General features: G+C 50.2%; 7 protein-coding genes across 7 annotated transcripts; 5 read left to right on the top strand and 2 right to left on the bottom strand.

Annotated features, from left to right (window-relative positions):
* Positions 1–137: 137 nt before the first annotated feature.
* PV06_07837 (uncharacterized protein) lies at positions 138–1,679 on the top strand (the record flags this gene model as incomplete). Its single annotated transcript, XM_016409122.1, has 2 exons — positions 138–193; positions 242–1,679. 2 exons carry the CDS (start codon positions 138–140, stop codon positions 1,677–1,679), a joined length of 1,494 nt encoding a protein of 497 aa, XP_016260876.1.
* Positions 1,680–1,703: 24 nt separating this feature from the next.
* Positions 1,704–1,910, top strand: PV06_07836 (uncharacterized protein; the record flags this gene model as incomplete). The annotated part of the gene is made up of 1 exon (XM_016409121.1): positions 1,704–1,910. One exon carries the CDS (start codon positions 1,704–1,706, stop codon positions 1,908–1,910), a length of 207 nt encoding a protein of 68 aa, XP_016260875.1.
* Positions 1,911–1,974: 64 nt separating this feature from the next.
* On the bottom strand, positions 1,975–5,532 carry PV06_07835 (uncharacterized protein; the record flags this gene model as incomplete). Its single annotated transcript, XM_016409120.1, has 1 exon — positions 1,975–5,532. The coding sequence occupies one exon, from the start codon at positions 5,530–5,532 to the stop codon at positions 2,209–2,211; it is 3,324 nt and encodes a 1,107-aa protein (XP_016260874.1). The 3' UTR covers positions 1,975–2,208.
* A 196-nt stretch (positions 5,533–5,728) lies between these two features.
* PV06_07834 (uncharacterized protein) lies at positions 5,729–7,526 on the top strand. The gene is made up of 2 exons (XM_016409119.1): positions 5,729–6,027; positions 6,083–7,526. The coding sequence occupies exons 1-2, from the start codon at positions 5,849–5,851 to the stop codon at positions 6,678–6,680; spliced, it is 777 nt and encodes a 258-aa protein (XP_016260873.1). The 5' UTR covers positions 5,729–5,848; the 3' UTR covers positions 6,681–7,526.
* A 638-nt stretch (positions 7,527–8,164) lies between these two features.
* PV06_07833 (hydroxymethylglutaryl-CoA reductase (NADPH)) lies at positions 8,165–12,438 on the top strand. The gene is made up of 4 exons (XM_016409118.1): positions 8,165–8,297; positions 8,410–8,851; positions 8,904–11,629; positions 11,678–12,438. Exons 2-4 carry the CDS (start codon positions 8,516–8,518, stop codon positions 12,051–12,053), a joined length of 3,438 nt encoding a protein of 1,145 aa, XP_016260872.1. The 5' UTR covers positions 8,165–8,297; positions 8,410–8,515; the 3' UTR covers positions 12,054–12,438.
* A 570-nt stretch (positions 12,439–13,008) lies between these two features.
* On the top strand, positions 13,009–16,287 carry PV06_07831 (uncharacterized protein). Its single transcript, XM_016409116.1, has one exon. It carries the CDS (start codon positions 13,078–13,080, stop codon positions 14,902–14,904), a length of 1,827 nt encoding a protein of 608 aa, XP_016260870.1. The 5' UTR covers positions 13,009–13,077; the 3' UTR covers positions 14,905–16,287.
* PV06_07832 (uncharacterized protein) lies at positions 15,264–15,747 on the bottom strand (the record flags this gene model as incomplete). Its single annotated transcript, XM_016409117.1, has 2 exons — positions 15,264–15,565; positions 15,633–15,747. The coding sequence occupies 2 exons, from the start codon at positions 15,745–15,747 to the stop codon at positions 15,264–15,266; spliced, it is 417 nt and encodes a 138-aa protein (XP_016260871.1).
* Positions 16,288–16,367: the final 80 nt, after the last annotated feature.

The raw sequence follows: 16,367 nt of genomic DNA, 5'->3' as shown, positions 1-16,367 counted from the left end.
AATCCATCGGTCTAGTTCTAGCAGAAGATTATGCCTCGTGATGTGATGTGCCTCTTCGTTCACTCTCCTCGGATGATACCACTTTCTTGCCCCAACACCTATCTGCGACCAGGGACGAGTTTTCGATTGTGACCTAAATGCTACCCGGACGACAGAAATGGACCAGAACAAGGACAGGCTGTTGGACTTGCAGGTGAGCCGTCTCATTGGCATTCATATCTGCTCGACTAAATCCCGTTAGGCAAGCTGGATATAAGTGTGATGAACTCAAACCAACCTGTGGGCGATGCGCCAGACTCAAAATCACTTGCGAGGGTTATGCGCCTCGACTGACATGGCGTGATACTGCAACCCAAGAATCGGGTGGACGTAGTAGAAAGCGAAAACAGACCTCCAAATCGTCTTCAAATCCAAATCTGCGTGGTCACTATGCAACGCCATCGGTGGCCAGCACAGTTTCTGCATCTCAATCAATAAAGTCCGAAGATGCTATCGAGGTTGTGCCGAGAAAAGAGCTGTCACGTTATAGCGGCCCTGCCAGTATGGTCCAAGGGCTACAGATCGAGGAATATCGTCACTTGCACCATTGGTCTACAGTTGTAGCGCCTTTGCTGTCGGTCGCCTCGCAGAACGAAGTCAACCCTTTCCAGCAATACTTAATCCCTATGGCTTACGAGAATAGCCCACTGCTCTATACTGTTTTGCTCTGCGCTGCAAAACATCTCTCTCTACTTGTTGGCCAACAGCAGGATCAGAAACAGGTTCTGCGCTACCAGGGCCTTGCCCTTCGCAGTTTGAATGAAGCTTTGAGCAATGAGCGTGAAGCTCTTAATGATCCCACCCTAGCCGCGGTGCTATTGATGCAGCTCAGCCAGATGTTCGCCTCGGATCAGGAGCCGAAAGCAGATCATCTAGTTGGTGCAAAATACATCATCACGAAGAGACGTCGTCTCACTGATAAGCCCGATTCTTGTGGAAGGTTCCTGGAAAGTCTGTTCAAGTACCACGATATCATGTCCTCAATATCGAGAAGCGATCGCCCTCTTCTACATTATGATGGAACGATTGCCTCGGATTCGGACGCATTTCTTGGAACTATCGAACCACTACTGGAGATCATCTCCCAGATCAGTGAGCTTCGGCCGCGGAAGAGGCTCACATCTTGGAACACAGTAGGCGATGTTGACGGAGAATCCCACGCCTCATTTGTTCGCGTAAGTGGCTCACTCCTGGAGAGTCAACTGAATAGCTGGATTGCACCACACAACGACGCAGACTGGGTCAACACGGCCGAGGCCTTTCGTCATGCCGCGTACATTTACTTGTATCGTGTCATCGATAACATCGGCGCACCTGATCCCCGCACGTTGCGACACGTCAAGCATTGCATTGACGCCCTGAGATCCACTGCAATCACCTCGCCTTTACTATCCGTTCATGCTTGGCCAATATTTACGGCAGGATGTGAGGCATTGGATGCTTCTGAGCGAGACTTTTGCCGCCAAAGGCTTGACGACATGTACAATGACCGAAAATTATTGTCGTTACTCCGGATCAGACGAGCAATGGAAGACGTCTGGAGTCAAAAGGATCAAGAAGCCCTATTTGGTGCAGATGTGGGCAAACTCGACTGTATCGATGTATTAAAGCAAAGAGGAAGCAACGTTGAGCTCGGTTGATACAAAGGCCCCCTTTTCCGGACAATGCATTTTCAGCGACACCAGCACTATTTGTTCGCCGGGCTAGGTGTGCTCAACGTCGCCTGGTGTCGGTTCTTCCTTCCGGAGACCGGAGGTCGGACGTTTGAAGAGTTGGACCTGATGTTCCAGCTCAAAGTGCCCACGAGGAAGTTCAAGTCTTATAGGATCGAGGGGACACATATCGCTGATGATGAACTTGGGGAAGAGTAACCTGCACCGCGCCGGACACTTAGCGAACCCATCTACTCCGACCAAGGACAAGGACAGATGTTGTCTATAGTAGTCCGTACAATACAATACTGGATATTTCTAGAGCTTTCCGTCTGAACAGACTGATGACACATTTACAATGATAAAGAGCATGCTTGACGGAAGGGTCGGCTTCTGTTCCGAACTTTCTTAAGCAAACAAAAGGGGGGGTATCACCATCTCCAAACACATTGAACTATCCATCATAACATCATCAAGTCGTCGTATCATCTCAGCTTCTTAACCATTCACAAGTCGATCAAAGTTCGTCGTCCTCACTCTCACTTTCGGTCTCCGTCTCCGTCTCGGTGTCGGGGTCAATCCACTTTGCCTCTTCGCGTTTGACTTCATCCTTGACTTCATGCTTGACAGTCTTTTCCGTCTTCACTTCTGTCTTGTCTTCATCTTCTTCCCCTTTTACCCCGTGTTCTGGCTTGACATCGGCCGAGTAAAATCCTTTGTTCTTGACAAGTCCAGCCAGGACGTCCCGTCGGGCATGATAAAACCGATCGAGACACTCTCTCCTCCTGGCCTGCGTCCAGCTCTCAACGGCCAGAGCGAACGAGACCACGTCGTCGTATCCCGCCCAGCGAGCCATGGTGCAGAACTGTCGCCGCTTCACAGGCGTAGGCGGCCTGAACTTATACCTAACATCGCCATACGGAGTGACGATCCTGTCGTCGTCGTCCGTGTAGACGCCCTCGTCATCGGCCGCGGTGCGCTGTCGCCGTGATTGTTGTGACTCGTCCTCGAACACCTTGGTCAATTGCTCCCGGGGCCCCCATTCGGCGTCGCCCGCTGCCTTCTCGGCCCGCTTCGACAGGTACTCCTCCACCTTGGACGTGCCGATGACTTCGCTATTCTCGTGCGTGTACGAAACACCGACCGAGGACAGGATGGCTTGAACCGGATCGCTCTTTCTCGGGGCATCTTCGGATCGGAATGAGGATTTGCCCTTGTTCCCTCGACGAGGTTTGTCGTCGCCGATGATCTCTGCCGCGAGCTGAGACATGGCCGCGTTTTCCTTCTCCTCGCTCTTGATCGGGTGGTCTTCATCTTTGACCTCGCCGTCTGACGACGAGTCCGAGTCGTGATCCTCCAATTCAAGACTCGTGACGCGGACGCCGGCCTTGGACTCTGCGACGTTGGTCTTGTTCACAATATCACGAAGCACCTGGTTTTCATTCTGGTAGGCGAAGAGGTTCTGGAGTCCGAAAATCTCACCCTTTTGATCTTTGTTGTCTTGGACCCCCTGGAAATATCGTCGCTCGGACGTCGCGCTGTATCCGATGTTGGCTTGCTGCTGCTTGTATATCTGACGTGCGTATACGATTTCTTCCAATGTCCCTTGACTGACGAGACGAAACACTTCGACGTCGCGGGTTTGTCCGATTCTGTACGCACGATCTTGTGCTTGCAGGTCATAACTCGGGTTCCAGTTGGGATCGACAATCACGACCTTGTTGGCGGAAGTAATATTCAGTCCTACGCCGCCGGCTTTCGTACTGATCAGGAACACGAATTGGGTCGGATCAGTGTTGAATTCCTTGACGGCTTGATACCGATCCTCGTACGACATACTCCCATCGAGGTACTTCACGTTAAACTGCGTGCTGATGAATAAGTTGAGCAGCATGCGTAGCAGCCGGACGCTGTGCGAGAAGATCAGCACCTTGTTGTCACCCTGATTGTGCCAAAATGTGAGCAGCTTTTTCAACACCCTCCACTTGCCACAATACTCGGGATTGCCAGTGTGCAGAATGCTGTCGCGAGTTTTGTACAGTTCCCTCCATTGACCGGGCATTGCTATCTCGAGCAGGTCGAGATCTTTCGCCTGTTTCTCGCTCGAGTCGCTGCCTTGAGGAATGAGGCTGGCAAGGTGATTTGATATCTTCTGAAGGTTGGCTATTGCAGGGAAGACCCAGTGCTGCCATGGAGTTCCGTCTTCCAGCACCATGCTGCAGCACCAACCAGCCTTCTTTCTACTGCCACACTCACACAGCTGGCCGCTGTCTCTGATGCAGGAGACAATGTCGCTATCGAGGAAATTTTGATAAGCTTTGGCCTGTGTGGATGTCAAAGGACAAAACACCACACGGTCGGTCTTCTTTGGAAGCTGGGCTCTGATGAGGGCTTTTGTACGGCGCAAGAAGAATTGCGGTAGAAGATTAGTGACTAGCATTTTCGCCGTCTTTCTCGCTCGAGCAAGCTCATAATTGGAGGCATTGTGGCTTTGACCCAGCTTTAGTGGTATGCAGACCGTATTCTTCCATGTCGTTATCGGACCCAGTTTGCCAGGATTAGTCCAGTTGAGCAGCACCCACAACTCTTCGTACTTGTTCTGTATAGCTGTTCCTGTAAGTCCAATACGGCACAGGGCATTGATCCCGGCCATGGCTTTTGTGATTTCCGACGTGCGTTCTTTGATCTGATGACACTCGTCTGCAACGACACAATCCCACTCAACCATATTGATCTCCTCCTTGTGCGTGCGATAGGTATGGTAAGTTGTGATCATAACCTCTAACATGCCTGCTTGAGCCTCTGATAATACATCACGCCGACGAGAAGCGCCACCATGATAGGTATCGATGTGCCACCATCCCCAATGTCTGAACTCGTCTTTCCAGTTTTCCATCAAAGTGCCGGGACAAATGATCAACGTCTTGGGGTATTTCTGGTTTGCTCGTCTCATCTTGCGCATTCTCTTTTTGTCTCGTTCGTCACCGGTCTTCCCATAGGCCACGGTTAGGAATGATATGACCTGTACAGTTTTTCCAAGGCCCATATCATCACCAAGGATTCCTCCTTTCTGGTAAACAAACAGTTCGTGCAAGAATGCCACACCTTTAACTTGGTAGTCTCGCAAGAACTGTGCTATTGGGGCAGGTATGAGGCCTAGGGAATATGGCAATTGGATGTCCTTGTACTCTCTGGAGGCCGTAGACACGGGGAACTCTGGTCGTTCTCTCAATTGCTGGATATTCTCATCGTCTGAGAAGTAGACGTCGTCGTAGGTGGGTGGCAAATATAAACCGCCTTGTTTCAAATCTTTGATTCGTCTATCAAATTTACTTCGACGGTCCTTGATATAGTCTGGCATTGTCCATTCCATGAGATCGGAGTCTGAATTTGAATCGCCATAACTCTGGACACGTTTGCGCTTCTTCTGAGGACCTCGCACGCCGACACCAGTCGTAGCACTACCTCTTGTCGATCCTGGCGGTGGATGGTTCGCTTTCTCAGCCTTTCTCGCTCTATGGGCAGATTTGACCGCTCTGGCATTTGCCTTCTTCTCACGATTGTTGAACCTTTCATCATCCGACTGCATATAGTTCAACTCATCGTCCGAATCCAATTGCACCCGTTCGAAACTAGTTGTAGCCGGATCGCGCTGCTTGTGCCTGGACATCCATTCTTTGGAAGCTTCTGTACCAGAATGTCTCGCATGGGCGGCGGAAATGGCCTGGTGAGCGCCCGGGGAAGATCTCTCGCCCTTGACGGCATCTTTGAAAACAACGGCAGCCTCGCGCTTGTTGCGTGGCGCTTCGAGATCGTCATCTTCGCTGTCGGTAAACACCATTGTATTGAGATGCACAGCCTTGGGAAGCAAACTTGGCTAGAAGGAATGCGAGTTGAACTGTACTAAGTACCTAGATAATACATAGTACTGTGTCTACCGCGGGCACCAAAGTACGCGGGGCGAAGATGACTTCATTATTGGCCTGCGCGAAATTTCCGCGACAGCACGTGAAATGTCAATGGATTTCTTCAACACCAACGCTTCAACCACTGCCTCACATTGAAGAGTACTTACACACGCAAAAATGCCTGCCAGACGGAGGCAGTAGCATATTCACCCGCTACCATCCCCTCCACTCATTGGTGCACCGTTCAAAATGCCTCTCGACACCCATTCCACATATTATCAGACCCTTCTTCGTCAAGATGGACGACGATGGAACGAACTCCGCAGAATCACTGCCTCAATATCAACGCAGCCTTCGAGCGACGGGAGCAGCTTATTGACGATGGGAAATACAATGGTTGTCTGTACTGTGACGGGTCCAAGAGAAGGGTATGCATCCTGCACAATTAAACAAAGCCGTCCAGAAATTCTGATAATGTTATAGGCGAGGCCAGCGAGACAACAACAATGCTACTGTCGAAACAGAGTTGAACATTGCTCCCTTTGCGCAAATGGACCGCAGACGCTTCAGCCGCATGGACAAACGAGTTCAGGAGTTGCAGACCACCGTCTCGAATGCCTTTCAAAGTCACTTATTCACACATCTATACCCGCGATCGACGATATCAATATCTCTTCACATACTTAGTCTTGACGGCGCCTTGCTGGTGGCATGTCTGAACGCGGCGAGTCTTGCACTCATCGACGCGGGTGTACCGATGCCGTCGATTCTCGCCGCAGTCTCAAGCGGAAACATCACGCCCGCAGACGACTCATCTGCGAAGGCAGAACCAATTCTCGACCTCAATAATGCAGAGGAGCAGGAGCTTCCATTCTTGTCCATCGCTACTGTATCTGGTCAGCCTGGAATGGAGGACCGGGTATCTGTGCTGTTGATGGAGTCCCGTTGTCAGATTGGCGGAGCGAATAATAAGATGGAAAGCATGCTGGCTACTGGTGTGGACGGATGCCAACAAGTGAGACGAAAGATGGAGAATGTGATCAGAAAGCATGGCGCAAAGATCATGCAGAGCAGGAAATGAACCCGTGGTAACGACAGCCTAGAGGCCCTGACATAGGGGGTGACTGTGCTCAGCGTGCCAGAGGGCCGGCTCAACATTAGGGATCCAGCTACGAAGGACGAAAAAGGCTACAGAAACTCTCGCTGTTGAGCTCTTTACGCATAGCATTGGCATCACGGCTCAATAAGGGATAAAACACATCCCAATTGCGACCAATAACCTCACCATGATCGATAACATTTGTGTCTGAATGAAGGCGCCGCAGAGTATACGCCCGCAGTAACGGTCGACTTACTTTCTCATGAGAGTCCCGGTCGATTGCCCGCGTGGGAATGGCGACGATGTAGCACACGTCTGAGTTCTCGACGCGATCAGAAGCGACATTCGGTGCTTTGAAAGCGTCGAACAGGGGCGGATGAGTCCAGATCAATCTTGAAGTTACGTCTGGAAAGCTATCTCTTGAGCCGTGAAAAGGAAGCTCGCCGCTCACGCAACAACTCATGCTGGCGAGAAATATAATCTACGCCGAGTTGTTGCCTCCAGAAATCCAGGGATGGCTTTGTCTGCAGGGGTACACCAACACCTTGTTCACTTATACATCCCGAGTCTTTAAATAGAAACTATCATAGGTGATTCACCCCTGAAGGTTGGTTATAGCCCATGAAGAGGTAAAGTACAGATGTATGGAGTTTGTCGCATCGAATTGCCGTCAGATGTGTCTAGACCCAATGCAACAGCCACCATCGCGGCGACCATGGCGATCCCTCTTCTCATCTCATGGTAGTATGTTGTAATTGCCTCCTATACTCAGTGCCTTTGATGCGCGTACATCGGCTCGTATGGGGACTAATTGTAGCTGAACTGGCTGATGACTATTACATCACAATTTTCCGACTGAGAAAAGTGATAGAAGCGCACGCAACCCTCTGCCCACACGTCTGAAATAGAGACTTTCGCATTGATTGGTGTGTGGAAACAGTATATGCAGGTACCGATGCTTAATGCATGACGAAGCTGACCGGGATGTTGGATTGAGAGATGGCAGCTTGGAGAGCCGAGTCGGCCCACGATTGCCACCACTCAATCAAATGTTGGCAGCAGATGGTGGCTGAAATCATGTCGATGGAGGCGGATGATTGGGTGTAATTTAAGCCTTAGAAGAAGATTTGTGATGGAAGGGATTGATTGATAGACTGGGGCTTTGGCGATGGTAAGGTACTTTACCCGGAAGCAACTCGCACCCCTAGGTGGTGATGATTGTGGGCGACTGGGATGTTTTTAAGGGTTCGTTACCTTGTAAATGGTAGAGAGTCCTCTACAGGGTACAGTACAGCAGGTACCTGCCTAGGGAGGCTTAGGTACCCCGTAGGCATTGTACGATAGGCGGACAGAGACCTGCTAAGGAGGGATTCCCTGTCCTTGTACTTTCGGGTGGAGGTGGGAAATTTTTGAAGGCGATCGCTCTGGTTCTTGTATGCGACGGTTGGAAGTCTTGACCTTCTGCCAACTTATTCATTATTCTGCAATCTTTACTTCTGCTCCTGTCTACACCTACTTTGTTGATATCTCGGCTGTGCCTCAGGGAGATCGAGTCCGAAAGTCTTCGTCTCTGTGCTCGCACTCTTCCACCGGAACCAGGTTCGTAAACCACACTCCCCTTTCACCGCCACTCACTTTCCTTCCTCACGACTTCGTCCTACACTATTTTCTGTATGTACGTCTGGCATGCGACTGACAACCGTCCAAGTAGGATTCCTCCCTCTCCATCTTGAGTATGGCAACATAGAAAGCCACCTCCAACCTCTGCGCCACACACTTTCTCCTCTCTCTGATTATCGTCCTGTCCGCTATTCAACATGCGAGGCTCTCATCTTCTACCCAAACAACTTCGCTCGCTGGGAAAAAGCGATAGCTGGCTGAACCGGACTGTTACTTCCAATCTCCTCGCGACCTCGCATGTGGCTTGCCAGCATCCTATTCATACCATTGTTGCGATCGCCCTGTTGGCCAGTACCTCCTATATCGGGCTGTTGCAAGAGAGTCTGTTTGACAGTGGTATAAAATCCCTTCAACACAACGGCCGGGTAGACGTCGAGGCACTTCTCAAAGGAAGCAGGACACTGGAACTATCGCAGAATACGGCATGGAAGTGGCAGTTCTCCGACGACTCTGGTGTCCCAGAGGTATCACTTGTGAGTGATACTCCGGATGACCTTGACATATGTATTGACATGTTCGTGCTAGGGTCCCAACCACTACGCCCTTACAACTTTTGTCTTCCCAGACTCCTCGTCTGCTCCTGACGCTCAGTCTATTCCTATCCCCGTCAATGTCACAGCCACGAATGTTCCGACCACCTCGAACCTCCTTTCTCCGATATCGCACGACACTTCCCTCGCATTCTACACCACCTTTTCCGAATTACCCGACTTTCTCAGGGCTGCTCAAGAATTACCAGCACAGAATGTACCATCAGAGACGGACGAACAAGCGTCATGGACTATGAAAGCTGCTCGCGTGGGCAATGGCCAGGCGACCTACGCAACCTGGTTTCGGGAAGGCTGGACATCGTTCGTGGATCTGATCAAACATGCTGAGACGCTGGACATTATCATCATGGCGCTGGGCTACCTTTCCATGCATTTGACCTTCATCTCACTCTTTTTATCCATGAAAAGACTAGGGTCCAACGCATGGTTGGCTGTTTCGGTGCTGTTTTCTAGCTTGTTCGCTTTTCTGTTTGGCTTGGTTACGACCACCAAACTTGGTGTACCGATCAACATGGTACTGCTGTCCGAAGGACTGCCCTTCCTTGTTGTGACAGTGGGATTCGAAAAGTCTATAATACTTACGAAAGCTGTTCTATCGGCCTCTTATGACACAAAACGACGACCGACTGCCAATGGCTCTGCCAATGGAAACGTTGTTGGTCCCGTCGTTGCGCCAAACGCCCCCAACTCAATCCAGGATGCAATTCAAATCGCCATCAAGGAAACCGGCTTTGAAATTGTGCGAGATTACGCAGTTGAGATTGCTATTCTCATTGCTGGTGCTGCATCTGGCGTGCAAGGTGGTCTACGACAGTTCTGCTTCTTAGCTGCTTGGATTCTCTTCTATGACTGTGTCCTCCTTTTCACTTGGTACACTACTATTCTGTGCATCAAACTGGAAATCAACCGAATCAAGCGTCATGTTGCGCTCCGCAAAACTCTCGAGGAAGATGGCATCAATCACCGAGTAGCCGAAAATGTAGCCTCTAACAGCGACTGGCCTAATGGACCATCGGGTCAGACGGGCTTCAATATCTTCGGCCAAAAGATCAGAGCCAGCAGTGTACCGAAGTTCAAGATCTGGATGGTTGGTGGTTTCGTGATCATCAATATCGTAAATCTCTGCACCATTCCATTCCGAACCTCGACTACCATCAACGCACCAGGAGCTGCAATGCCAAGCGTTCTTACACCTGCGCCTATTGATCCGTTCAAAGTGGCCGAGAACGGCTTGGATTCAATCTACGTCTCGGCAAAGAGCAGAAAACTTGATACCTTTGTGACAGTCATACCCCCAATCAAATACGAAATCGACTATCCCTCTGCACAGCAAGATGCACAAGACGTTCTTGGCTGGTTTGATCAAGAATATACCGATCAGTTCTTGAACGTGGTGGGTGGTCGCGTCATTGAGGGTGTCCTCAAGAGCTTAGAAGATCCGGTCTTGAGCAAATGGGTGCTGATTGCTTTAACGCTCAGCTTGATACTCAATGGCTACTTGTTCAATGCTGCACGTTGGAGTCTTAAAGAGCCTCAGTCATCAACAAGTTCGCCCGCCGGGCCGCAAGTGCCGAAACTTGAATTACCCCAAACTCCTAAACCCAAGCCGCTCAACATTGACCTGCAAGCAGCCTCTGGCCGCTCGAAAGAGGAGTGCGAGCAAATGTTGAAAGACAAGAAGGCCGCATACCTTACCGACGAGGAATTAATTGACTTATCCTTGAAGGGCAAAATCCCCGGTTATGCCATCGAGAAGACGCTGGAAGCTCCCGAACTTATGACTCGTTTGGACTCGTTCGTCCGGGCTGTCAAAGTGCGAAGGGCTGTAGTCTCGCGAACATCAGGTCCGAAATTTGCAGCTGGACTAGAAGTGTCAAAATCACCCTACAGAGATTACAACTACGAACTTGTCCATGGTGCCTGCTGCGAGAACGTTATCGGATATCTCCCTCTTCCACTTGGTGTTGCTGGGCCCATCATCATTGATGGTCAGAGCTATTTCTTACCTATGGCCACAACTGAAGGTGTGCTTGTTGCGTCCACAAGTCGTGGCTGCAAAGCCATCAATGCTGGAGGTGGCGCTTCGACCATCGTCACTGGTGATGGTATGACCCGAGGACCTTGCATGAGTTTTCCAACCGTCTCAAGAACTGGAGAAGCTAAAATCTGGTTGGATTCAGAAGAAGGTCAACGGACAATGCGGGAAGCATTCAACTCAACTAGTCGATTTGCTCGTCTGCAGTCGATGAAGTCGGCAATTGCAGGTACGAACTTGTTCGTCAGGTTCAAAACAACAACGGGCGATGCTATGGGTATGAACATGATTTCGAAAGGTGTCGAAAAGGCTTTGTCTGTCATGTCGACCGAATGTGGTTTTGAAGACATGACCATTGTTTCATTGTCTGGAAATTATTGTATCGACAAGAAAGCATCCGCCATCAACTGGATCGATGGACGAGGTAAGGCAGTCGTTGCTGAAGCCATCATCCCAGGCGATGTGGTAAGGAATGTTCTCAAGAGCAACGTCGATGATCTTGTCGAGCTCAATGTGTCCAAGAACTTGATTGGCAGCGCCATGGCAGGCAGTATCGGAGGGAACAATGCTCATGCAGCAAACATTGTGGCTGCGATCTTCTTGGCCACAGGCCAAGATCCTGCCCAAGTTGTCGAGAGCGCCAGCTGCATGACCCTCATGAAGAAGTAAGTCTCCACATGTCATCTTGCATGAACATATCTAACAAGTTCTAGCAACAATGGAAATCTTCAGATCAGTGTATCAATGCCCTGTCTCGAAGTTGGGACAATTGGTGGAGGCACCATCCTGGAAGCTCAATCATCGATGCTCGATCTGCTTGGAGTTCGTGGCGCTCACCAAACCACACCCGGTGATAATGCTCGACAGCTCGCGAGAATCATCGCCGCAGCTGTCCTCGCAGGTGAACTCAGCTTGTGTGCTGCTCTGCGTGCAGGACACCTGGTGAAGGCTCATATGGCGCATAACAGGAGTGCCGCTCCTACCAGGACGAGCACACCTGTCTCAGCAGCCGTGGAGCCCTTCCTCAAAGCCCAAAATGGGCCGAATGTTCCTGCCTCTCTGCGGATGACAAATGGGAATGGCAGATGACAACGTTGATGTTTTAAAAGTGTATATACAGCCGGGAGTCATTTGTACATACGGGAATGGTCAGGCTTTTAGCATTGGTGTTGGTACTTTCTGCATGGGACGGAGTCTCGAGAGTGAGTCCGACTACTGTCCGATAGCGACGCTCCGGGAATGACCACAGCTGCATCTATTGTCCCTGCCGGAAACCAATTGGAAGGCGTGCGCACGAAGGAATGTGGAATTCTTAAGAGCCAGGTCCTTGAGTTCCATGGCCAGGAAAAACAAGAATAGTCATATTGATATGGTGATATCCCTAGTACAGAGTATGTGATGGAATATTAATACTCGCCTGGGTTGTGTGAAACATATGAGGTGCAGATACTTGTATACGGATATAATATCGCACAATATTGTCCGCGTAACTGATTTCTGGACAATTACAGTCAAAGATGAGGCTTTCAAGATGGCTTTGATATTTCTCTAGCAGTGTTGACTGAGTCTTGAAGATTCAAGCCGCACTGGAGAGAAGAGTATTTCGCAAGCGGTTTTCTCCGGATCCCACTGCTTTGTTGAATCAATATTCATGGACGAAGTGGCCGATAACGGTGCTACTTGGTGTATTCCGTATTATATCGAGTTACGCCAATTCTAAGCAATAGGTTGACGGCTGGTGATGGCCAGTCCAGTGTCAACAGACGGTAAGAGACGGGCAAGGCTCATGGTTCAACGAGAAACTCCGATCACATTGAGAAAGATTTACTCCGTATGATAGTGAATAGTGAATCAAATAAGAATACGGAGTAATTGTCGGCCGGATGCACGGATGCGTTAATACAAGAACAAAATAGTGAAAAGTTGCCGGCAACGAGGCTGAGGGTGCGGCTTCCGAGAATTTCCCATCTCATCCCGTATTAGGCAAGTCCGGCGAGATGGTTTGGAGAGCGAAACATCCCGTTGACACTTTTTCACAAAATCCGCAACATATTGTCTCCTTGAATCAGTGCCTCTAAACATGCCTTGAATAATTGCATCTCATCTCTGGAAGATGACCTCGATTGATGAGATCTTTCGCAAGCCAAATGCGTTACCGAAACGCAAGTTGGAAGACCCTAATACCACCTTCTCTCATGCCCTCTCTAACAAATCCTCCAAATTGACCGACGGATCATCTCCACGAAGCAACGGTTATGAGTCTTCTACGCCCAGTTCTGGTTCCAATGGAAAAGGGGCATTTGTCCAAGACGAAATTCTTGACGAAGAGGACGTTGAAGCCGGACCTGCGCGGCCTCCGAGCGAGGATGACGTAGAGGACGAAGCCGGCGACGACGATGAAGGCCGCTTCTTTGGCGGTGGTGTAACAAAGCAAGAACGCGAAGTGATCGACTTTCTTGAACAAAACGAAGGCGATGATGTTGAAGAAAAGGTTGATTCTGCCTGGTTACGGCGGACGGCGATCAACTTCGAGCGAAAGATCAACAAGAATGCGGAACTACGCGCGAAGTATGAAAGCGAGCCTATGAAATTCGTGGGTAGCGAAGCCGATCTCGATGCGGAAATCAAAGGTCTCAGTCTTCTCAGCGAACATGGTGAATTGTACGAGGAATTCGTCAAGCTGGGCTGCGTGGGGAGTCTAGTGGGACTGCTCGCACATGAAAACACAGACATCGCCATCGCAGTGTGCGAGTTGCTGGCTGAGTTGACCGACGAGGACTCCTCAACAAATGAAGAGCAATGGAAGTCACTGGCGCAGGCAATGATCAAGGCAGATCTGATCGATCTCTTGGTGAGTAACCTGGGACGATTGGATGAAGCAAATGAGAGCGATCGTGCTGGCGTCTACCACATCCTGAACGTGTTGGAGAACATACTTTCGGATACACAGTACCAGGAGGTGGCTGGCTCCAAAGATGGGCTCATGTCGTGGCTGCTTGTACGGGTCAAGAAGGCCGACCCAACTGCCCGTGGAAAGGTGGGACAGAATAGGCAGTATGCCGCCGAACTCTTGGCCATTCTTCTCCAAAGCAGCAGGGCCAACCGAGAGAGGTTCGCACGAAAAGAGGGAGTTGATACCTTGCTCGAACTGCTGAGCGTATACCGCAAACGGGATCCAGAGAAAGATTCCGACGAGGAAGAATACGCCGAGAATCTATTCGACTGCTTGGCCTGTGTTGTGGAAGAGAAACTTCCGGCCGATAAATTCATCGAGGGCGAAGGCGTCGAATTATGTCTCATCATGCTGCGAGAAGGAAGACTAGCCAAAGCACGCGCGTTGAGAGTGCTCGACCACGCCATGAGCGGCGCTAATGCCGTGGCCGTCTCGATGAAATTCGTCGATGCAGCTGGTTTGAAGACGATCTTTGGCATGCTCATGAAAAGCCATAAGATGGAAAGAAGTCTGCTGGAACATCTGATCGGTATCTTGGCAAGCTTACTGAGGTACCTCCCGGGCGGAACAGCTGAACGAATTCGTACCCTCGCAAAATTCGTCGAAAACAATTACGAGAAGACTCACAAACTGGTGGAACTTCGGAAAGAGTACAAGACACGGCTGATCAAGACCGACGCACAAATCCAGAGGGAGCGACAGGACATGGACGAGGCACAACTAGAGGAGCATGCAGACGAATGGTTGTCTCGCCGACTCGATGCAGGACTTTTCTCCTTACAAGCTCTCGAACTTATTCTGAGCTGGATGGTAGCGGAGGATACTGGCGCCCGAGAGACCATAACTGTTCTTCTTGGGGAAGATGGGCTGAAGGTCTTGGAGCGCAGCTTGCGCGATCAGTTGGATGGCATGGAGGTTGGTCAGGGCGAGGGAGGCAAGGCCACTGAAGAAATGCTGGAAGCATTGTTATTGTGCGTTGAGCAATGATTGCTAGTATTTATGCTTGCGCATGACAGCTAATCGGGGACCAGCAACAAATGTATGACTTTTGACGATAATACATAATGCATGATACCCGTCTCGATTTCTTGTTTTCGCCATTCGTGCGCATCTCCCATGGCGGTGCGCATGTTTGCAGTGATTCCTGCTACCCAAAACCTCGTATTCTTCGAGCATCAATGACGAAGATGCCTAATGAGGACCACGAATCCAAACACACCCGCCGCAAATGAGCTAGTGGCCGAGGCGACGGCCAAGGCACAGGCATGCCACAGAGTCGTCGTAGTCTGTAACTCGACGCACTTAGCAGTCCCCATCGCAGGCCCTGTGACTGGGAGGCTCACATGTCACATCTGAGTCTCAACCTGGTGGGCATTGGGAATTGGCTGATTCCACACCCAGCGGTCTTTGGTGTACAATTCCAACGCTGGAGTTGGTGGTGCGGTTTCGAACTCATCGAAGAGCGTTGTCCTCACGAACGCTTTGTCAGGGAATACCTCCTTGAGTAAACCAAACACTGGCGAGCCGCAATTTTCACAAAAATGTCGATGGACCGAGCGACCAGTGTCTGTCTGCTTGTCTTCGTAAGACTTGATCGGTCCAGAGATGCTGAGATCTGCAAGAGGGAGGATGAGGATGCATGCTCCAACTAGACATGGAAAGCAATGTCAAAATCCAGCAGACTAGCAAGGGAATGTGCCAGGGCAAATCTATACCTGAACCGCTTGTCTTCTTGCAGTTCTTGCAGTGGCAGACAATGGCATTTGGCTTCTCCTCTTGAGGAATGTTGGCCTCGACAGTGACAACGCCACAGTTGCAGGAGCCGTGCATCGTTGCGGAGGGAGAGAAGTTGTACCGTTTGTGACACTATGAAGAAAGTTAAATAAGGCCTTGAATAAGTGACCTGTCAATCCTTCTCATCTGAAGGGCATCCACGGTCAAGACGGGAGGTATATAAAGGCAGAGAGTGCCGGGAGGCTGACGGAATGGTTACTCGACTCGCAAAGAACACGGACCCAGCTATCTAAGGGAGGTCGGGAGTATGCCGAAGACCGTCACGGTGACATCCTTGACGTTCCTTTAGGATTTACGACATGATCATCTAGCTGACGCACTGAAGACCGTTCGAGTCAAACAATCGTGATCCGTTTGAGTCTCCACCAATCTCACCGGAGCGTAATACTGAAAGCGAGGGCTCCGTGTTTTCCAGGTACGCACGTAAGGTTGGTTGTGAGGAGAGAGGCCACCAATGCTGACTCATGGCAACGGGGGAATGTCAATCGTATGCTCGAGGCTATTGCGATTCGATATTGCTCGATTCGTTTCGTACGAATACGGTACGGTAGACAATGTTGAAGTTGTGGATTCTAATAAACCTTTGTACTCTATAAGGCTGATGAGTAAGCCATATTTTGTTTGCAGGCAGTGATTTTCACGTGACTGCGCTAATG

The sequence above is a fragment of the Exophiala oligosperma genome, assembly GCF_000835515.1.
Source record: "Exophiala oligosperma strain CBS 72588 unplaced genomic scaffold supercont1.7, whole genome shotgun sequence".
Taxonomy (NCBI): domain Eukaryota; kingdom Fungi; phylum Ascomycota; class Eurotiomycetes; order Chaetothyriales; family Herpotrichiellaceae; genus Exophiala; species Exophiala oligosperma.
This window is presented reverse-complemented; position numbering and strand designations above follow the sequence as displayed.

Excerpts from the sequence above, each read along its gene's own strand:
- PV06_07833 (XM_016409118.1), top strand. The coding sequence starts at position 8,516 with ATGCGAGGCTCTCATCTTCTACCCAAACAACTTCGCTCGCTGGGAAAA. Across the intron at positions 8,852-8,903 it reads GTGTCCCAGAGGTATCACTT|GGTCCCAACCACTACGCCCT; the intron begins GTGAGTGATACT and ends TGTTCGTGCTAG. Across the intron at positions 11,630-11,677 it reads TGCATGACCCTCATGAAGAA|CAACAATGGAAATCTTCAGA; the intron begins GTAAGTCTCCAC and ends AACAAGTTCTAG.
- PV06_07831 (XM_016409116.1), top strand. The coding sequence starts at position 13,078 with ATGACCTCGATTGATGAGATCTTTCGCAAGCCAAATGCGTTACCGAAA.
- PV06_07834 (XM_016409119.1), top strand. The coding sequence starts at position 5,849 with ATGCCTCTCGACACCCATTCCACATATTATCAGACCCTTCTTCGTCAA. Across the intron at positions 6,028-6,082 it reads GTGACGGGTCCAAGAGAAGG|GCGAGGCCAGCGAGACAACA; the intron begins GTATGCATCCTG and ends ATAATGTTATAG.